Genomic DNA, 23,577 nt, shown 5'->3' on the forward strand with positions numbered 1-23,577 from the left:
CAATGATTTGCCTGTATACTGTGGACCATTATCTGATATAATCTTCTCCAGTGTGTCAAAAGGACTAAAACATTCACATTCGCTAGATATTCTTGATATATCCCTCAATCTGTCTGATGATTGAAGACTTTGAAAAATAATGTGATCAAGAGGAAAATCATCACCGAATGGTACATAAAAACATAAGAAATAGGAGCAGGAGTAGGCCATCTAGCCTTTCGAGCCTGCCCCGCCATTCAATAAGATCATGGCTGATCTGAAGTGGATCAGTTCCACTTTCCCGCTCTCTCCCCATAACCCTTAATTCCCTTGTCTGTCAAAAACCTATCTACCCGTGACTTAAATATATTTAGCGAGGTAGCCTCCACCACTTCAACGGGCAGAGAATTCCAGAGATTCACCACCCTCTGAGTGAAGAAGTTCCTCCTCAACTCCGATCTAAACTGCGCCCCCCCTTATCTTGAGGCTGTGCCCTCTAGACCTGCTGTCCTTTCTGAGCGGGAAGAATCTCTCTACCTCTACCCTATCCATCCCCTTCATTATCTTATACGTCTCTATAAGATCCCCCCCATCCTTCTAAACTCCAACGAGTACAGACCCAGTCTATTTAGTCTCTCTTCATAGTCCAATCCCCTCATCTCTGGTATCAGCCTAGTGAACCTCCTCTGCACTCCCTCCAAGGTCAATATATCCTTGTGCAAGTGCGGCGACCAAAACTGCACACAATACTCCAGCTGCGGCCTCACCAGTGCCCTGTACAGTTGCAGCAAGACCTCCTTGCTTTTATATTCTACCCCCCTCGCTATAAAGGCCAGCATACCATTTGCCTTCTTGATCAACTGCTGCACCTGCAGACTGCATTTCTGCGACTCATGCACAAGGACCCCCAGGTCCCTCTGCACCATAGCATGCTGCAGCTTTTCGCCTTTTAAATAGTAATCCCTCCTACTATTATTTCTGCCAAAGTGGATAACCTCACACTTGCTAACATTATACTCCATCTGCCAGGTCCTCACCCACTCGCTCAGCCTATCCAGATCCCTCTGCAAACTTTCCACACCGCGCAATTTGCTTTTCCACTCATCTTCGTGTCATCAGCAAATTTCGTCACCCTACACTCAGCCACCTCCTCCAGATCATCTATATAAATGATAAATAGCTGAGGCCCGAGCACTGATCCCTGCGGCACTCCACTAGTCACCAACCGCCAACCAGAATAGCACCCATTGATACCAACTCTCTACCTCCTATTAGACAACCAATCCTCTATCCACGCTGACACCTTACCCCCAACTCCATGCCCCCTAACCTTCTGAAGCAACTTTTTGTAAGGCACCTTATCAAACGCCTTTTGAAAATCTAGAAACACCACATCCACCGGTTCCCCTGTCTACCACACTAGTCACATCCTTATAGAAATCCAATAAATTCGTCAAACACGACTTCCCTTTAACGAATCCATGCTGCATCTGCTCTATCAAACCATTCCTTTCCAGGTGCCTCGCTGTTTCTTCTTAGATGACGGATTCAAGCATTTTTCCAACTACAGACGTTAAACTAACCGGCCTATAATTCCCTGCCTTTTGTCTGCTTCCTTTTTTAAAACAGCAGCTTAACATTAGCCGTTTTCCAATCTTCTGGCACTTCCCCGGAATCCAGCGAATTTTGGTAAATAATCACTAAGGCATCCACTATCACCTCTGCCATTTCCTTCAGAACCCTGGGATGCATTCCATCTGGTCCTGGGTGTCCACCATCAGTCCCACTAGTCTATCAAGCACTACCTCTCTTGTGACAGTAATCGCATTCAGGCCCGCAACTCCTACCATCATTCTATCTTTAATATCTGGCAAACTATTCACGTCCTCCTCCGTGAAGACCGAGGCAAAAAACTTATTTAAGGCCTCAGCCATTTCCTCATCTCCCACCACTAAATCCCCCCTTTCAGCCTCTAAGGGTCCAACATTCACTCTAGCCAGCCTCCTCTTCTTTATATATTTGTAAAAACTCTTACTGTCCTTTTTATATTTAGTGCTAGTTTAGCTTTATAGTCTATCCTTCCTTTCTTTATCAACTTAGTCATTCTTTGTTGATTTTTAAACCTTTCCCAATCTTCTAATCGCCCACTACTTTTAGCCACTCTGAACACATCAGCTTTTAATTTAATACTCTCCTTTATTTCCTTCGATAACCACGGCTGGTTACCCCTTCTCCTACATTCCTTCTTTACCATCGGAATATATTTCTGCTGAGCACTGAAGATCTCCTTAAAGATCCTCCACTGTTCCTCAGCTGTCCTACCAACCAATCTGTGCCCCCAATCTACATTTGCCCATTCCTCTCTCATCCTATCGTACTCCCTTCTGTTCAAACAGAGGACACAGGTTCGGGACCCTACTTTCTCATCCTCCATCTGCATCAAAAACTCAACCATACTATGATCGCTCGTCCCAAGAGGATCCCTCACAATAAGACCCTTAATTCTTCCTGCCTCATTACACAACACCAGATCTAAGATAGCTCGCTCCCTCGTTGGTTCCGTCACACTGTTCAAGGAAACTATCCCGACAGCATTCCACAAACTCTTCCTCAAGCCCACCGTGTCCGACTTGGGTCAACCAATCAATGTGCAGATTAAAACCCCCCATAATTATCGCCGCTCCATTTCTGCGCGCATCGTTTATTTGCTTGTTTATAGCCCGCCCCACCTCTAAGTTATTATTTGGGGGCCTATAGACCACACCCACCAGCGTCTTCCTCCCCTTACTGTTCTTATCTCCACCCTCGATTCCACGTTTTGCTCTTTGGAGCCTATATCTTCCCTTACTACCACCCTGATCACCCTTAATCAGCAGAGCTACCACACCCCCTTTTTCCTCCCGTCTATCCTTCCTAAACACTTGATACCCAAGGACATTCAGCTCCCAATCCCTGTCACCCTGCAACCACGTTTACGTAACGGCCACCAGATCATATCCATTTGTGCTGATCTGCGCCACCAGCTCATTCACTTTGTTCTGAATGCTTCGTGCATTCGGAACAAAGTGTCTTTATACCAGCCTTTATCTGGACCTTATTTGAAGGAACGCTACCAACCTTTCTCATGCCCCCTACTCCCTTTATTATTGGGACATCCTCAACATTTTCCCACGCCCGTAGCCTCTCTTACTTTAGATTTTGTAATTTCTGCCCCCCCCCACCCCACCCCCGATTAGTTTAAAGCCCTATCTATAGTCCTAGTTATATGATTCGCCAGGACTCTGGTCCCAGCATGGTTCAGACGAAGACCATCCCATCTGAACAGGTCCCACCTGCCCCAATACTAGTGCCAATGCCCCATAAATTCAAACCCATTCCTCCCACACCAATCCCTGAGCCACCCATTCATCTCTTTAATCCTATTTACCCTACACCCATCTGCATGTGGTCCAGGTAGTAATCCAGAGATAACCACCTTGTCGGTTCTGCTTTTTAATTTGATTCCCAGCTTTGCACACTCCCTCTGCAGATGCTTAGTTCCCATTTTGCCTACGTCGTTGGCACCCACATGTACCACAATGACCGGATTCTCACCCTCCCACTCCAGGTTCCTCTGCAGCCCAGATGATACATCCTGGACCCGAGCACCAGGCAGACAACACACCCTTCTGTATTCTTTATCATTGTGACAAAAGACAGTGTCATTACCCCTAACTACACTAACCCCAATTACCACTACGCTCCTCTTTACTTCTTCCTCTTTGTCCTGTGTCTGCACCACTGTACCGTGGGCAGTTTGCTCGTCAACCTTACAGCCCTCATTCTTGTCCACACTGGGAGCAAGAACCTCAAACCTGCTGTGCAGATTGAGAGGCTGAGGCCTTTGGGTGCCCCCCCTCCTTCCTCTTGTACCCCATTATACAGTTTACACTCCCTCTCCCTGATGAGCCTCAGTATCTGAAGCTGAGTTCAGTTTGTCTACTTTGAGCTGGAACTCTTCAAGCAACCAGCACTTACTGCAGACATGGTCATTGGGAAGGACCTTGGGGGTCCACCAGCTCCCACATCTTACAGAAACAGCACATCATATGCCCCTCCATCACAGTCTCTTAGTGATTTCTAAACACAGTTAAGAATTTAAACTTACTTTGCCCTTTTCTGCCAAACCCTTACTGCTCACTCTGCTTCCCTCTCACTCCGCTGCCCACTCCTGACACTGCCTGCTGTCTACAGCAATCCTTTTATACTTTGCGCAGTTAAAAAAAACCCTCCCCACAAAGCCCCGCTGCCCACTTCCTGTCTAACTTTTTAAAGCAGAAATACCATTACAAAGCCCACAAAAATCTTTACAAAGGTAAATCGCTTACCTTTACTCCGTGCAACCTTCACTTCGCTCACTCCAGTGAACAATGGTGAACAGATCCATTACAATTCTCGACCAGGGATACGATGGGACATCAGGAGGGTGTCCTGATTCCCTGTGCTGGTTTGACTGTTGTGCTTGGCATGTCCTGTACATCCTCAAGCACCAGTACATAATACAATACATAAAGGGCAAAAGAGTAACAAGGGAGAAAGTAGGGCCTCTGAAGGATCAACAAGATCGTCTATGTGTGGATCCACAAGAGATGGGTAAGATCCTAAATGAACATTTCTCATCTGTATTTACTACTGAGAAAAGCATGGATGTTAGGGAACTTGGGGAAATAAATAATGATGTCTTGAGGAATGTACATATTACAAAGAAAGAGCTGCTGGAAGTCTTAAAACACATCAAGGTAGATACATCTCCAGGACTCGAAGTGTATCCCAGGAATTGTGGGAGGCTAGGGAGGAAATTGCGAGTCCCTAGCAGAGATATTTGAATCATTGATAGTCATGAGGGAGGTGCCTGAAGACTGAAAGGTGGCAAATGTTGTGCCTTTGTTTAAAAATGGCTGCAGGGAAAAGCCTGGGAACTATAGGCCAGCGAACCTCACATCTGTAGTGGGTAAGTTGTTGGAAGATATTTTGAGAGACAGGATCGATAGGCATTTAGAGACACAAAGACTGATTAGGGACAGTCAGCATGGTTTTGTGAGTGGAAAGTCATGCCTTAAAAATTTGAGTTTTTTTGAAGGGGTAACCAGGAAGATAGATGAGGACAGTGTTGTTGTTGTTGTCTACATGGACTTCGGCAAGGCCTTTGGCAAGGTACCACATGGTAGGTTGTTGCACAAGTTAAATTTCATGGGATCCAGGATGAGGTATCTAAATGGATACAAAATTCGCTTCTTGACACAAGTCAGAGGGTGGTTGCAGAGTTGTTTTTCAAACTGGAGGTTTGTGACCAGTGGTGTGTCTCAGGGATCAGTGGTAGGTCCACTGTTATTTGTCATTTATAATAATGATTTGGATGAGAATAGAGGAGGCATGGTTAGTAAATTTGCAGATGACACCAAGATTGTGGCACAGTGGACAGTGAAGAAAGTTATCTCCAATAGCAACTGGATCTTGAGCAATTGGGCCAATGGGCTGACGAATGGCAGATGGGAGTTTAATTTAGACAAATGCGAGGTGATGCATTTTGGTAGATTGAACCAGGGTGGGATTACTCAGTTAATGGGAGGGCGTTGGGGAGAGTTACAGAACAGAGAGATGTGGGGTACATGTTTATAGCTCCTTGAAAGTGGGGTCACAGGTGGCCAGAATGGTAAAGGCATTCAGCATGCTTGGTTTCATTAGCCAGAACATTGAATACAGGGAGTTGGGATGTCTTGTTGAAGTTGTACATGACATTGGTAAGGCCACACTTGAAATACTGTATACAGTTCTGGTTACCCTATTGTAGAATGGATATTATTAAATTAGAAAAAGAGTGCAGAAAAAAATTACTAGGGTGTCACCAGGACTTGATGGTTTGAGTTATAAGGAGAGACGAGATAGACTAGGACTTTTTCCCTACAGCATTGAAGGCTGAGGGTTGTTCTTATAGAAGTCTATGAAATAATGAGTAGACAGTCAATATCTTTTCCCAAAAGTAAGGGAGCCTAAAACTAGAGGGCATGGGTTTAAGGTGAGGGGGGAGAGATACAAAAAAAAAGTGTCCAGAAGGGCAATTTTTTTCACACAGATGGTGGTGAGTGTCTGGAACAAGCTGCCAGAGGTAGTAGTAGTAGAGGTTGGTACAATTTTGTCTTTTAAAAAGCATTTAGACAGTTACATGGGTAAAATGGGTATAAAGGGATATGGGCCAAATGCTGGCAATTGGGATTAGCTTAGATGTTTTAAAAAAAAGGGTGGCATGGACAAGTTGGGCAGTAGGGTCTGTTTCCATGCTGTAAACCTCTATGACTCTACATAGTTTCCTCTAGGTGTCTTGTTTGCCCAATGCCCATGTGGCCTTGGTACAAACGTGATATATCCTAATGGAGAGATTCAGGAATTAGCAGATATATTATTTTAAATTTTATTTCACTTAAGATAGCTAACTTGTTTCCATGAGGCTAAAAATATCTTTGGCTTACTTGAACCTCCAGTATCCTTCAATATGGCTGCCCACAATACTTTCAAAGTGGACCTTTGACTGTTTCTTCTCTCAGTTAGTTGCACTTAGTGGTCGAAAGTTCATCAATCAACATTAAGCACATCTTCAACTTTTATATGCATACGGTCATATAGATGGAATGAAATAGCCACTGTTTTCTTGGATTTGGCAATCAGCGCAATGTGTCTGATGTAACCATCCTGTTCCCCGTGTCTAATGCAGTTCAGTCACATTTTTAGATTGACTACTAACCGTTATAATCTAGATAGCATGGCTTCTCAGAGGTTTGTATCATACAGTTTGCAATGGCTTGCAATCCATTTCCATGATGAGCTGTTTACCAAAAAGGTACATGTGGAACCTTTTAGTCTGCTGCTTGACATTACATGTCTCAGGTTCTATGTTTGAGTAAGTGGCATATGTCAGCAAGCCACTCTTAAAGCCAAACACTATTGGTTTCCCTTCCTGCATAAAGCAATCTCCAAATCCTTTCTGCAACTATTGACTTCCAAGGCTGTTTCCTTTCTTGAGTAGTGTTGAAAAAGACCTGTTTTCTCTGACAATGACTGTTCAAGTGATTTAAATGTGTGTTAGTGATCTTCCTGCCGCACAAACGGAATACCTTTCCTGGCATTCTCTCAATGAGGGTGTTGTCTTGGCAAAGTTGGATAAATAGCGTGCTAAGAAATTGAATAACCCTAGATACTGTTGCGAGTCTTTTCAGTCTTTGTGTGTAGGCAGAGATTGTACATTTCCTACTTTGTCTGGGTTAGTACATAATGTGTTAGAATAAATCAAAACAAAAAAAAAATTATGTGGCTTACATTCTTTTTCTATAGAACCATAGAATCCCTACAGCACAGGAGACTATCACTTGACCCATCAAGTCTGCGCCAACTCTCAGAAAGAGCATCGTACCCAGACCCATCCCTCACCCTATCCCCATAACCCCGCACATTTACCATGGACAATCCTCCTAAGCTACACATCTTTGGACACCAATGGCAATTTAACATGCCAATCCAATTAACCTGCATATCTTTGGACTGTGGGAGGAAACCCATGCACACATGAGGAGAATGTGCAAACTCCACAGTGTCACCCATGACTGGAACTGAACTCTGTTCCCTGGCACTGTGAAGCAGCAGCACGAACCACTGTCATACTTCTGCTGATAAAAACAAGATCTTCTCTTCCAGCTGTTTCCATCAATTCAAGATGACTTTGATCGTGCTCTTCCTTAGTGGAACCCATGACAGTAATATCATTCGCTATATAAACACGTGTGACAACATTTACATACATAAACAGGAACATTTTTGTTAATTCCCTCCATGTGTTGGTGGAATAATCCTGACTTAACAATAAACGACACCGCAATCTCTACGAAGATATCTTCCAAATGGTGTACTAAATGTGTTACGTGGACCAATACAATCTATGTTTCTATGAATAACCACATTATACATCTAATTTAGAGAAAAACTTTCTTCCAACGAATCTTAGATTCACCTTCTCAATGTCAGAATTTTATGTAGCCACTTAGGTGCATGATTCAAACATCTTGGGTCCAAATGCACCCCGGACATATTCTCTTCCACCTTCTTCCGTTGAATGTATAAACATCTGACATCATGTACCAACCAACTCAAGAACAGTTTCCTCCCTGCTGCCATCAGACCTTTGAATGGACCTACCGTATAATAAGTTGATCCTTCCCTGTACCCTAGCTGTCACTGATTATATACTGCATCCTCTCCTTTACTTCTCGCCTATGTACTCTATGTACTGTATGTTTTGTCTGTATAGTGTGCAAGAAACAATACTGTTCACTGTGACAATAATAAATCAGTAAGATATCTCACCAATGCCAGGTTAAAGTCCAACAAGTTTATTTCGTAGCACAAGCTTTCAGAGTGCTGCCCCTTCATCAGGTGAGTGGAGGATTTGGTTCACAAACAGGGTATATGTAGACACACACTCAATTACAAGACAATGGTTGGAATGCCAGACTTTACAGGTAATCAAGTCTTCACAGGAACAGACAAAGAGTGGAGAGAGGGTTAAGTACAGGTGAAAGCGGTGTGAGATATCTCAAGCCAGGATAGTTAGTGGAATTTTGCAAGCCCAGGCAAGTCGTGGGGGTTACAGATAGTATGACATGAGCCCAAGATCCTGGTTGAGGCTGTCCTTGTGTGTGGAACCTGGCTATCAGTTTCTGCTTGGCATTTCTGCATTGTCATGTGTCTTGAAGGCCACCTTGGAGAACGATTACCCAAAGGTCAGAGGCTGAATGCCCATGACTGCTGAAGTGTTCCCCAACAGGAAGGGAACACTCCTGTCTGGTGATTGTCAAGTGATGTCCACTCATCCATTATCGTAGCATCTGCATAGTCTTGTCAACGTACCATGCCTCAGGATATCTCTTTTGTTGCAGCATATCAGGTAAACAACGTTAGCCGAGGCAGAAGAGTATACATACGGTGGATGGTGTTGTTGTGTGAGATGATGGTATCCGTTTTGATGATTTGTCACGTCTTGCAGAGGTTGCTGTGGCACAGTTGTGTGGTGTCATGGTCACTGTATTCCTGAAGGGTGAGTAGTTTGCTACGTACAATGGTCTATTTGAGGTTGTGCAGTTGCCTGAAAGCAAGTAATTGGGGGTGTGGGGATGGCCTTGGGGTGACATTCGTCTTCATCAAATGACATGTTGAAGACTCCGGAGAAGATGTCGTACCTTCTCTGCTTCAGGAAAGTACTGACAAAGGGTATTATGTGTGCCACGTCTTGTTTTTGTCCTCTGAGGAGACCGGTGCGGTTTCTTGCTGTGGTGGGCCAAAACTGTTGATTGATAAATCGAATGCCATATCTTGCTCTTACGAGGGCATCTTTCAGCCCTCTAAGTGTCTGTTGTGATCCTCTTCATCTGAGCAGATCCTGTTTATATGGGCGGCTTTAACATGTTTAGGGTGGAAGCTGGAGAAGCGGAGCATCATGAGGTTATCCATGGGCTTGCGTACAGTGATGGGAGGTGTGTGTGTCTAAGAATGCAACCGATACTGGAGAGTAGTCCATGGTGAGTCTGATGGTGGGATGGAATTTGTTGATGTCATCATACAGTTGTTTCAGTGATTGTTCGCCATGAGTCCAAAGGAAGAAACTGTAATCAATGTATCTGGTGTATGGCATCGGTTGAAGGTCCTGTTGAGCTTGTGCATGAAGATGTTGGCATATTGAGGTGCGAATTTTGTCCCTATGACTGTTCCATGTGTCTGGATGAAGTACTGGTTGTTGAAGATGAAAATGTTGTGGTCCAGGTTGAAGCAGGTGAGTTGTAGAATTGTATCCGAGGCATGGTACATTGGCGAGACCGTGCAGGCTCTATGACAATAGATGAATGGACACTGACAATCACCAGGCAGGACTGTTCCCTTCCTGTTATGGAATATTTCAGCAGTCAAGAGCATTCAGCCTCTGATCTTCAGGTAAGTGTTCTCCAAGGCGGTCTTCAAGAACATAAGAAATAGGAGCAGGAGTAGGCCATCTAGCCCTTCGAGCCTGCCCCGCCTTCAATAAGATCATGGCTGATCTGAAGTGGATCAGTCCCACTTTCCCGCTCTCTCCCCATAACCCTTAATTCCCTTGTCTGTCAGAAATCTATCTACCCGTGACTTCAATACATTCAGCAAGGTTGCCTCCATCACTTCAATGGGCAGAGAATTCCAGAGATTCACCACCCTTTGAGTGAAGAAGTTCCCCCTCAACTCTGTTCTAAACTGCCACCCCCCACCCCTTATTTTGAGGCTGTGCTCTCTAGTTCTGTTTTCCTTCTAAGCAGAAAGAATCTCTCTACCTCTACCCTATCTAGCCGCTTCATTATCTTGTCATTCTCTATAAATCCCCCCTCAGCCTTCTAAACTCCAACAAGTACAGACCCAGTCTACCTAATCTCTCCTCATAAGCTAACCCCCTCATCTCCGGTATCGGCCTGGCAAACTTTCTCTGTACTCCCTCCAAGTGGAGGGAGTACAGAGAACGCAATAAGGGGACCAAAGCTGCACACAGTACTCCAGTTGTGGTGTCACCAGTGCCTCGTACAGTTGCAGCAAGACTCCCTGCATTTATATTCTATCCCCCTCACGATAGGTTTACTAGGCTGATGCCGGAGTTGAGGGGGTTGAGCTATGAGGAGAGGCTGAATAAACTAGGCTTGTACTCGTTAGAGTTTAGAAGTATGAGGGGAGATCTCATTGAGACGTATAAGATGATGAATGGGATGGATAGGATAGAGGTGGAGAGACTCTTCCCACTCAGAAAGGACAGTAGGACTAGGGGGCATAGCCTCAAGATAAAGGTGGGGGGGGGAGCGGTTTAGAACAGAGTTGAGGAGGAACTTCTTCACTCAAAGGGTGGTGAATCTCTGGAATTCTCTGCCCGTTGAAGTGGTGGAGGCTGCCTCGCTAAATATTTTTAAGACGCGGGTTAATGGGTTTTTGATAAGCGAGGGGATTAAGGGTTATGGGGAGAGGGCGGGAATGTGGAACTGAGCCACGACAGATCAGCCATGATCTTATTGAATGGCGGGGCAGGCTCGAAGGGCTAGATGGCCTACTCCTGCTCCTATTTCTTATGTTCTTAAAGGCCAACATTCCATTCGCCTTCTTGATCACCTGCCGCACCTGCGGACTGAGTTTTTGCGATTCGTGCACGAGGATACACGACAACACAGAATCACCAAGCAAGAGCTGATAGCCAAGTTCCGCACTTGAGGACAGCCTCAACCAGGATCTTGGGTTCATGTCATACTATCTGTAACCCCACGACTTACCTGGGGTCGCAAAATCTCACGAACTGTCCTGACTTGAGACAATTCACACCTCTTTAACCTGTACTTAACCCTCTCGCCACTCGCATTGTCTGTACCTATTAGACTCCATTCCAACAATTATCTTGTAATTGAGTTTGTGTGTATATATATGCCCTGTTTGTGAACCAAATCCTCCACTCACCTGAAGGGGCAGTGCTCCGAAAGCTTGTGCTACCAAATAGACCTGTTGGACTTTAACCTGGCGTTGTGAGATTTCTTACTATTTCTACCCCAGTCCAAGGCTGGCATTTCCACATCAATAATAAATAACCAAAAACTTTTTTTCAGTATCTAGCTGCACTGGTCAGCAAGTTGTTGCACAAGACAAATTATGCTATATCATCTAGTTCAGTCTTCAGCTTTTCCCGTGTACACTGTGACTCCCAGGTCCTAGAATCATAGAATCTCTACAGTGCAGAAGGCGGCTATTTGGCCCATCAAGTCTGCAACAATCTCACCCATGCTCTATTCCTGTAACCCCACATATTTACCCTGCTAATCCCGACAATAGTGGTGATTTTTTAATATGTCCAATCAACCTCACCTGCACATCTTTGCACTGTGGGAGGAAACCGGAGCACCCAGAGGAAACCCACGCAGACACGGAGGGAATGTGCAAACTCCACACAGACTGCGACCCAAGCCAGGAATTGAACTCAGGTTCCTGGCGCTGTGAGCCAGCAGTGCTAACCACTGTCCCACTGTGCACACTGGTTAGCACTGCAGGGTGTGTCAATTGAAAGAGTTGCATTTTCTCTTTAATACAAAACAGAATCACCTTTGAAGCTCCTCATAACATGGAATTTGTCTGGGTACTTCAGCTCCAAGTAATGGACTGACTCAATGTAGAAAGCCTGTTTGCTTTCAAGATGAAGAGCTCCCTTCTCACCATCTTCTACCTGGTCTGTCCCATTGTCACGTCCATCGATGGGCTTACATTGATTTCTGGCACACTTTGTTGCTGCCCGTTTGCTGCGCAACATGGCTCACTGTGGCCTCTGATCATGCTGTTATAGCCAAATGACCTGGACTGATTCTCTGTTCACCATCATACCAGGCAGTGCATTTCAGATCCTAACCACTCACTACTCACACACAAGCATACAAAATAGGAGAAGTATGCCTTTTAGTCCCTGTAACTTACACTGCCATTCAGTAGATTAAGTGCCACCTATCCTAATAAACTTAAGGATCTACCTATGTCCTTCTTAAAAATGTTCAATGAACCTGCCTCCAGCATCTTCTAAAGTTCCAATGTCACACAACCCCCAGGGGAAAAAATTCTCATCTTTGTTCTAAAATGGTGACCCATAGAATAGTGCTCCCTAGTTGTGGACTCAGAGGAAATTTCATTCCTATGCAAGGGCGGGGAGGGCTGCGCACGTGTGGGGCACAGGGAGTCATGCATGCAAATTGGTGCAGGGGGACACATGCGAGAGAAAGCGTGGGCATGAGAGAACATGCGCAACAAGCTATGAGAGTGAGGGTGCAAGTGATAGTGTGGAGGTGAATGCAAGTAAGTGAGTGTGAGTGTGAATCAGCCTTACACTCACTCTCACCCCCTTACGCACACTGATTCTCATACCCCCACTCATATATACAGACTCCTTCACACACTCGTCATTTTTATTATTACTTTGTTTTTAAACTGAACAATTTATTCTTCTTGCACTGTCTTAGTTTCTTTCTAAAATGGCAATTTTTTTCAAACTTACTTTATTGTTCTGCCAAATCCTATCTTTTTGAAATATTCTCATTGGCCCCTTGAATGACGATAATATGCAAATATGGCCCCCAAGTGAAAAGGCTGGGCAAACTTAATTTGGACCAATAATAATTGCAACAGCTCCTTTCACACTTGTGTTTGACTAGTCTTGTTTCAGTACAAAGCCAGCAATCGCTTCCCCTTCTATACATATTTACAGGAAACAAATACAGTGGCGAAGATGAATAAGTCTATAAAATAGAAAACAAAACATTGGACTCATTTCTATAGAACTGAAGAACCAGGAAACAAATATTAAATTTGTATAGAACTAAGAGCACATTTGGGAATGCTATTCACAGTTCTGGTCTCCATATTACAGATGAAATATAGAGGCATTGATGAAGGGAAAGTTATACCTATCAGAAAGACTGACCAGGTGGGGTTCTTTTCTCCAGAGGTGAGTGATAGAGGTTTATAAATTTTGAAAGGATTTGATGGAATGGAAATCTTTTCCACTTCTGGAGGAGACAAAACCTAGGAGCCATAAGTGTAAGATCGTAGTTAATAATTCTAGTAGAAAACTCAGGAGAAATGTCTTTATCCCAAGAATGGTTAGAATACATATATACGAATTAAGAACATGAGTAGGCCGTTCAACCCTTGCATCTGCTCTGTCATTCAGTAAGCTCATGGTTGATCTAATTTTAAACTCAACTTCACATTCTGCCTACCCCTGATAACTTTCACCCCAATTTATCAAGAATCTATCTACTCCATGTGCAAAGACTCTGCCTCTCCATCTTTTGAGGAAGAGAGTTCCAAGGTCTCACAATCCCTAGAGGAAAATGTTTTCCTCATCCATGTCTTAAATGCGTGATCCCTTACTCTTAAGCAGTGGCCCCAAATTCTAGATTCTCCCACAACAGGAAACATCCTTTACACTTCCACCCTGTCAAGTCATCCCAGGGTCTTGTTTCAATCAAGTTATCTCTTACTCTTCTAAATTCCAACAGACACCATCTTGACCTGTCCAACATTTCCTCATAAAACAACCTGCTTATTCCAGGTATTAATCAAGTAATCTTCTTTGAATGTGAATTTTGCTAGTACAAGGAGTAGGTCAGATGAACAGCAGAGATGCTTTTAAAGGGAAGTTACATAAATGCACAGTGGAAAAAGGAATAGAAGAACATGCTGATAATTTAGATGAAGGGGATGGGAAGAGGCTCATATTAACTATCAATATTAACTTTAACGTGCATCAGTTGGACATATAGAATATACAGCACAGAAAGACTGTAAGCATGAATATTCCAATCTCTAATGTTTTGGTACATGCTTCAAAAAAAAATCTACAAATCATCAAGGTGAACAATGTTAGACCATATAACTCTGCATTTTGAACATTCAGTTTTAGTATTAAGTACTCACTCCTAACTCAATTATCCACAGTAAATGCTGATTAAAGCTCCATCCTTCTGCCCAACAACGGACCTTAGACTGAATTTCAGAAGCAGATCCTTTCCATTTACTTGTATATAATGTTAATAATATTCTTGAATATAAAATTAAAAGAATAAGCTACATCAAAACGCAGGAACAGTTAAAACTAAGATGAGTTAGGACAGCAGTCCTGTCAAGTCTCACACATCATTTTGGGACCACCTGCATTCACAGCCATTCTCTTCCCGTAAAAGCATATTATGCCATTATAGTGACACGGGTTGGATTTGACTAGCTTACGATGGAGTAAATCAAGATGATTGTTACGGATTCAAACTTAAAAAACAGTAACCTTCTTCTCTCAGCTAACCAAGGCACCATTTTTAGTAGCCAACTTTATGTATCATTTGAATCCTGTCCTAATTAAGAGTACAATTAATTTACATTAAATACATGCCTGCAGAATTGCTCTCTAATTTCACCACCAAATAAAATGTTCATTTTGGAGATCTAGTATTCATACCTTTCCTGTGGATGCCTTTTATGCTGTACATGTGTACTTTGCATGCATTTGTAGATTCAAGGTATAAGATTAACTTGGAAATACTTACCTCTTGTTGAAATATATAAAGAACCATTCAGGTAGCTTGTTGCAATTCGTTTACGCTGAGAGAGTAAAAAATAGGCTTCATTAAATAATATTCTTAAAAAGTGGCAAAAAGACTTTAAGTAACATGCCATACATTTATATAGCAAATTGCCATACAAAAATATTTCAAACTGGTATTATATACAGAAGTGAACTTTGTGAAACACAAAGCGCTGCAGCGTGCGACCCTGGCCAACATAGGTAGCTATGGGGGCACCAGAGCCTGGTAGCTCTGAATTTGCTGATATAAGCCTATCAGCAGGCAATGGAGAACAATACTGGAATCTGATTGCTGGCGACCACAGCGCAGGAAAACACTATCAGTCCCATTGAGAGGGACAGCAGTTTGGACAGATTTCTTAATAATCTGGTCTGAAGCTTCTGAACTTTTTTCCATGAGTAAAGCAGCAGCCTTCTGACACATGAGGCAACAGTAAGATTGCTGACAGTGGGATGTGGTCCTGCAAGGACTTCAGTGAGGACAGAGGAGCAGGTCTTGCCCAATAGCCATCTATTAGAGGTCCAAGAGAACTAGGGTACATCTGAGATCTTAAATCACTACTGAGTTATACACTCACAGGAGTTGAATAATCTATTCATATCCAGATCAGGTACTCATGGCCAACAGGATCATCTGGGGTTGAAACATTACCTCTATTCTCTCTACATAGATACTGTCAGACCTACTGAGATTTTCTAGCATTTTGTTGCTTTTCGTCCTTCCTTCTGGCAGAAATTGAGTGGCAGTGACTTGGAAATAGAGGGCAATGACCTACTGCTCCATTTTCACTGTTATAGCCATGGCAATTTTCATCAAAGCTGATAAATGGGACAGTAAGAAGTCTCACAACATCAGGTTAAAGTCACAAGCTGCTCCTTCATCAAGTGGGCAGACAGAGAAGTCCCAGGGTTAGGTGTTAGACCAATTTAAAACGGAATCTAAAATTTATAACGTTAATATGATTCAAACTGCAAAACTGGACAGCATCAGTTGGTGTGTGCCGTGCCAAAAAGGATCCCTAAAATGACTTGCATTAATGTAGCACCTCTTATGACCACCAGGCATTTCAAAGTGCTTTACAGCTAATGACGATTTTGGAAGGTAGTCACTGAAGTGAGTTACAAGGCTAGCGCTCAGACAATAATTTGATAATGACCAGGTCAACTGTTGCGATGCTGACTGGGTTCTAAGTATTGGCAAGGACTCTGGAGATAACTCTCCTATTATTCTTTGAAATAGTGCCATGATATTTTCCATGTACAGCTACGAAAGCATACAGAGTTTTGGTTTAGTGCCTCTGCCGAAAGATGGTCAAAAGCAAACTTTTCTTTTGTTGCTGGGTATAGAAGAAGGAGGCATGCTCCTCAAGGCGCCAAAAACCAGTCACTCCGGTTCTTCTTCAAGCATTGGGTCCCATCCAGTTCACAGCGTTAACCTTTTCAGCCTGGAGCATTGCAGAATGATGTGGTAATGCCTACACGCAGTAGACTGTCCGCAAGGTTGCACCAACTCATGCTGCAGCCTGCCATCTTAATGCAAATGTGGTCTGGCTTTCCAAGTGGACCAGGTTTCCTGCCACAACTAGTTAACATCTGGCAAATACATGCCACCAAGATTCACCTGGAACAATGGGGGGTGCGTGCGTCTTTCCGAACTTGGGTGTGGCTGTGTCTGTTTCTGCATGTGGTTGTGGGTGCAGAAGTTTAAGAATTCATCCCCAGTCTCTGACAAATTAATGGCTATACCTCAAAAAGTCAAGGAGGCTGCTTAATGGGGAGTTTAGAATCCTAAGAGATTCTCTCACTATTGAGAACTTGAATTCTCGTTGTGTCTTCAATGTTAAAAAAGCAAAGCGTGTTATAAAGGGTGTTGGAAATTGAAAATAAGCCAAAAGAGTTGGATGAGATGAAAACCCAGGAGATTGTTTTGAAAGTTTGTTTTCTGAAAACGGTTGAGGGCTGAGTAGATCGAGAGAGTTCTATACAGCATCAAAGAAGACAGTACTGTAGTGGTGTATGGGGTGTCAGGGAGGAGTAATACGTTTGGTGGAGGAACATGTTGCGTCCTTTCAGGGCAGTTTGTCCATCCTTTGTCCCCACCTGGCACTCAGCTCTCACCTGTGGCTCCCCGTAGCTGTTTGCATGCAACAGCAACCACTCCCCGGGCAATGGCCTCGACAAGCCACCTAAACCAGGTGAGGGTAGCTGATGGGTCTCAACCCTCGGTGAGATAGGGAGATGTCTATCCTAGCATGTGAAGACAGAGTCCAGCAGATTGAGCAGAAGAGACCAATGGAAGGTCCAATGGTCAAGGCGGCGGTCTCTGCAAGCTTCGTGGAACACGAAGTGCGGGTCAAGACACAGAAGACGTCCTGGTCATCCACTGCGCCTAGTCCCACCTCTAGCCGTCTTGACTCGTCTTGCCACCGGATCTAGATGGGAGCCGGGGAGACAGAGGCTGACGCTGCGCAACTCTCCCTCACTTTAATTCAAATCAAGCGCTAGTTTCGACACCATCATCAGTGTCCTGTTCAACCCTTAAAGTCCTGTGGCGATGGGCGAGCGGCGAAGCAGGTGTGGATACACTGGGAGCTGTAGTCACGGATCTGCACGCAGACGGCTCAGGTCTAATGGTCGTTTTCCACTGACCGATGCAGCAGTGGAACTTGGCGTCTATCTGGGCAACTGAGCAGTCCTCTTCATGAACGCACTGCTCACCTCCGTAGAATGAGGAAGGGGCAAGAAAAGGTGCCCTAAACATTGCCTGCTTCACTACACCCTAGCCAATACACCGCGGCTGGTGGGGACCCCATCTTGCGGTCAAACACACAAAATAAAACACAAGGTGACACCGCTCAGCATTGGCACTTCGAACGTGCGCACACTTTTGGACAACCCTACAGCAGACAGACCAGAGAGAAGAACAACCTTAGTTGCCAGAGAGCTTGCAAGATACATTGACATTGCAGCCCTCAGCGAAACTCGTTTTGCCAATGTAGGTCAGTTGATTGAGACTGGAGGTGGGTACACTTTTTTCTGGAGCAGTCGTGGCAGCAATGAGTGTCGTGATGCTGTAGTTGGATTCGCCATCAGGAGTCACCTTGTTTGGAAACTTGATAGTCTACCCAAGGATGTGAACGACCAGTTTATGACATTATAGCTTCCGGTACAGAACAGAAGTCAAGCCACCCTGATCAGCGCCTATGCCCCCACAATGAACAACCCGGACGAGATGAAAGACAAGTTCTACGAAGAACTTGACGCCCTACTATCAGCAGTGAGCAGTACTGACAAGCTGTTCTTGCTTGGCAATTTCAATGCAAGAGTAGGGTGTGACTCTGCAATCTGGCAGGGAGTCATTGGGAGGCATGGAGTGGGCAAGTGCAACAGTAATGGGCTACTCTTACTCAAGACCTGTGCAGCACACGACCTCCTCATCACCAACACAACCTTCCGTCTGCCTACCTGTAACAAGATCTCCTGGATGCACCCCAGCTCTTAAGCATTGGCATCTTATTGACTGTGTCATTGTCAGAAGAAAAGACAGGCAGGATGTCAGAGTAACCAAGGCCATGTGTGGTGCTGACTGCTGGACAGATCACAGGCTCATTGTCTCCAAAATGAGGCTCCGCATCAGACCCAAGAGGCGACCACAAGGAAGCAAGGTTATGAAAAGAATCAATGCTGCCAAGCTAAAGAACACCAGCATGGCTTCAGCACTGGCTGAAGACTTAGAAATCAAGCTTGCTGACCTACACCTCACAGGCAGCGCTGAGGGTAACTGGGAACATATCATGGATCCTATCCATACATCTGCGCCGAAGACAGTTGGGCCCTCCACCCACAAGCAGCATGATTGGTTTGATGAGAATGATGAGAAGATACAGGCTCTACTTGTTGAAAAGCGCCATCTTCATCAGGCCTGTCAGAACAACCCATCTTCAGCTGTCAAGAAAAATGCTTTTACTAGTGCTCGCAGGACAGTCCAGAATAAACTGCGTAAAATGCAGGATGCCTGGCTGAGCGCCAAGACAAATGAAATACATGGATATGCTGACAGAAACGACATGAAATGGTTCTATGAAGCCGTCAACACTCTCTAAGGACCTCAATCTCTCAGGAGTTCCCCACTCCCGAGTACAGATGGTACAACTCTCATTATAGAGAAGGCTCAGCTCCTGCAGAGATGGGCTGAACACTTTGAAGCAGCCCTTAACCGACTGTCATCTATTAACGATGAGGCAATAAACAGGATTCCCTAGGTTGATATCAACAGCGCCATGGATGACCCACCAGAAGTAGCCAAAGTCATGAAAGCTGTCAGCCGGCTATCCAGTGGCAAAGCCCCAGGGGCAGATGCCATACCTGCAGAGATCTATAAAGCTGCTAGTGCTGCACATCGAGAAGCTCACCGAGTTCTTCCAGTCCTTTTGGTAAGGAGGATCCATTCCTCAGGAACTTCAAGATGCTTCCATCGTACACCTCTAGAAGAGGAAGGGCAAACGGCAAGTATGCGACAACCACTGTGGAATCTTGCTGCTCTCCATCACAGGAAAAATCCTCCCAAGAGTCCTGCTAAATCATCTGGTCACTCATCTGGAGCTGGGCCTGCTTCCAGAGTCACAGTGTGGCTTCCGCAAAGGTCGTGGGACTACTGACATGATTTTTGCTGCGCGCCAACTTCAGGAGAAGTGTCAGCAGCAGAATCGTGAGCTCTGCACAACGTTTCTTGACCTCATGAAAGCCTTTGACACTGTAAGCCGAAAGGGAGGATCATGTCAAAGTTTGGCTGTCCCCCCCAAATTCATTCCAATGGTACGCCAGTTCCATGATGGCCAGAGTACTGGATGGCAGGGAATCCTCTGACGCATTCCCAGTCACCAATGGCGTCAAACAGGGCTGTGTGCTTGCACCCACACTGTTCAGCATGATGTTTACTGCCATACTGAATGATGCCTTGCAGGACAGTGTTGCTGGAATCAGCCTCAAGTACAGAGTGGATGGGAAGCTTTTCAACCTGGAGACTTCAAGCTATTACCAAAGGTGAAAGAGACTGTTCTGAGAGATTTCCTCTTTGCCGATGACTGCGCCCTGTATGCTGGCTCACAGCCAGAGATGCACGTCAGTATGGACAGATTTTCCATGGCTTGTGACAACTTTGGACTCACCATCAACATTAAAAAAACTGAAGTCATGCACTAGCCTGCTCCTCATGCACCGTACACAGAACCCATAATCACAATCAAAGGGCAGGAACTACAGGCAGTGGACCAGTTCACTTATCTTGGCAGCACCCAAGCAGTGACTATTCATGCAGAAGTTAACTGCAGAATAGCAAAGGCAAGTTCTGCTTTTGGTTGACTGCGCTCCACTATATGGGAACGTCAAGGAATCAGCCCAGCAACAAAACTGAAGGTCTACAGCACCGTGGTACTCACTACCCTCCTGTATGCCTGTGAAACGTGGACTGTGTATCGAAGGCATGCAAGACAGCTCAATCATTTCCACGTGACTTGTTTTTGCAGAATATTACGCATCAGATGGCAAGACAAAGTACCAGACACTGAAGTTCTCTCTAGAGCAAGTCTACCATCAGTCCACACACTGCTGATGAGAGCGCAGACCCGGTGCGCAGGTCATGTCATCCATATGTCAGATGAGCGTATACCCAAGCAGCTCCTTTTTGGGGAACTCTCTGCTGGAAGATGCTCGCATGGAGGGCAGAAGAAACATTTCAAAGACACACTCAAAGCCTCCCTCAAGTCGCTTGACATTGACACGACCACCTGGGAAACGCTGGCACAAAACCATCCTACCTGGCGCTGCCTCATCCACAAAGGCTGTCAAGCTCACGAAGCAAGGCGTATTGCTGAAGCACAACTTAAGCACGAGCTGCACAAGTCCAGAGCCACCAGTGCAACAACTACAGTGTCTACACAAGTCTGTCCAATATGTGCCAGGACATTCCATGCCCGAATTGGCCTGATCAATCATCTTCGGACACACTGCAACCAGCCTCAAAATGACGAATGGTGTTGAGGTCCTCATCAATGACAATGGACGAACAAAATAAAATACTGTAGTGGTAATGTCACTGAATGAGTAATTTCGATCCATGGCAACAGCTGGAATTAAAATTAATAAAAATTTGAAATATGAAGTTGGAATCAGTAATGATCACTGTGAAATGATCATTGATTGTTATAAAAACCCATCTGTATTACTAATAACTTTTAGAGAAGGAAATCTGACGTCCTTATCCAGTCTGGCTGACATGTGACGCTAGATCCACAGCAATGTGGGTAACTCTTAAATGGAACTCTGAAATGGCCTAGTAAGCCACTCAGTTAAAAAGGCAAAAAATAAGGATGGACAACAAACAGTAGCCTTGCTAATATCATCTGACAAAATGACAAAAACAGCAAGACAGTTCAAGGCCCAATCGCCAGCAAATAGCTTCAATGAATTGTGAAGTCTGTGGTTGGGACAAAGCTTCAGGTTTGCCTAGTGTTCAGTTGCAGTAACCATTCAGCTTTCCAGGATTAGAAGGGAAACTAAAAAGTAATTATGATTATTTGGTAAAAAGGGGGCATGTGAAAAACATCTAAACATTATGACAAAATGTATCTTAAAAAAATCTACATTTCAAATGTAGTAATTTTGTTTTAAACCGATTTAATTAGCGAGTCTCCTATATTGCTCACACACAAAGAAACAAAAGTTGTCATGTTAAAGCAAATGTCTACACACAAATGCTTGTGTTTACAATTTTTCTGCTTTTCTTTGCCTGCAATAGGCTATCATCCTTTTTGCCCATTTCACTGTACTTTAACCCAAGTGCAGGATATAGGCCTATTGCACCCATTTCTAAGTGATTTTTTTAAAGAGCGAAGAGATTAGGAGAAAATTCATCACACAAGAGTTATGGGAGCATGGAATATCTGCAGTGAGTTGTTGAGGCAGATACTATTGTACTTTTTTTAAAAAGGAAAATTGGAATAGAACCTATAGGAAATAAAAATGGTAAGATTATTTTTGAATTGCTCTAGCAAGAGCCTGCATAAATGCACTGGGATAAATACTGGCTGAATACTTCCTTCAGTGGTGTAAACCTCTTTGGTTATACAGCCAAAATGAGTATTCAAAGGATTTTGGGCATAGAATTTTCAAGCCTTTCATGAATTCCTTTCGCGCATGCATGTGTGTTCGAATTTTTTCCAGAGATAATCAGTTGAGAGTCACAGAAAATAGGTGCGATTTTCCTGGCCCGCTGTGCTGCTTGGGAAATGTAAGTGGGAAGACTGTAACAGGATTCGTGACTGACTGGACATCGTAAATTTTTATAAAAAATAAACACCTAATGGCTTCTTGCCAGTGTAAATATTACATTTACTGGTACCAGGTCAATATGGTTAAGATAACTCATTGGTAGAATGCCAATGCAAATTCACTAGATGCTTGATCTTTACATTACTTAATTGATGACCAAATTCTATACCAGGATTTAGCGTTATTGTTGTTAGATCTTTACTAGTAAATATGAAATGCAAAATAAAACAATAATTCCATTCTGAACATCTATAATGTGTTTAACCATCTGCACTTAAAATAAATCAATGATCACATAAACTAACAAAGAACAGTGTTTCAATCAGTGTTAAAACTAAAACTTCTAACCAGACACCTTGCAACTTAACATTCAATTATAGCTGAACATTTGTCGAAATTCTTTGACTTTATTTCAGTTGGTGAGACATTGACCCATAATCAAAGTAGCAGTTTGCAGAAAATGGAAAGAGCTCAACATTTGTGTGCAATGCACATACTCAAGAGTGTATGGAGAGATCCTGACAAATTGGAGGAAAAAGCCAGTCTGGCAAATGACATTTAACTGACACAGAAGTGTCATATTATCCAAACATATAAAGTAACCAGTCTTACCTCTGGCTCAAACAATCCACTGTATGTTGGATTGGCTGTGCTTCGTCTCTTTCTTTCCTGGCGTCTGCTTTGGATTTCTGCAATTAGAAAATTTCTGTTACAATGAAAGACATTCTAAAAGTTTGTTTTAAACAAAAATTGATAAACTAAAAGAAATGTGTTTTAAAATCTATATGTTCCCAAATTTTCTTTTGTGGTGCTCATTAACACTATCTGGGACAGTGTGATAAATATAGCCCATTTTGTAAACCATATCACCATCAATAATCAATTCACATTACAATATTTTACACATAATGCTAAATGATATAAAAAGCAAATCAAAGATTTTGATTATTTTCAAAAGCGAGTAATCTGGCAAAATAAAAACACTGACCAGGAAGTTGTATGTGAGTAGGGGGGTATCCTAAAGATGTGCTGAGCAATCCTCCTGCTCCCACTTAAGGATTGCATGGCTATTCTTT

General features: G+C 43.8%; 1 protein-coding gene across 5 annotated transcripts in view; it reads right to left on the minus strand.

Moving 5' to 3' along the window:
• phf21b (PHD finger protein 21B) overlaps nt 1–23,577 on the minus strand; it is a 209,628-nt gene that overhangs the window by 20,719 nt on the left and 165,332 nt on the right. For all 5 annotated transcript variants that reach the window (XM_080190853.1, XM_080190852.1, XM_080190854.1 and 2 more), the window contains 2 exons: nt 23,114–23,190; nt 15,135–15,189 (listed from right to left, as the gene is read on the minus strand). In XM_080190853.1, coding sequence (XP_080046979.1) covers nt 15,135–15,189; nt 23,114–23,190 — 132 coding nt within the window. The remainder of the gene's footprint in view (nt 1–15,134; nt 15,190–23,113; nt 23,191–23,577) is intronic.

Source organism: Carcharhinus amblyrhynchos, chromosome 6, assembly GCF_965287045.1.
Source record: "Carcharhinus amblyrhynchos chromosome 6, sCarAmb.v2.hapA, whole genome shotgun sequence".
Classification (NCBI taxonomy): Eukaryota; Metazoa; Chordata; class Chondrichthyes; order Carcharhiniformes; family Carcharhinidae; genus Carcharhinus; species Carcharhinus amblyrhynchos.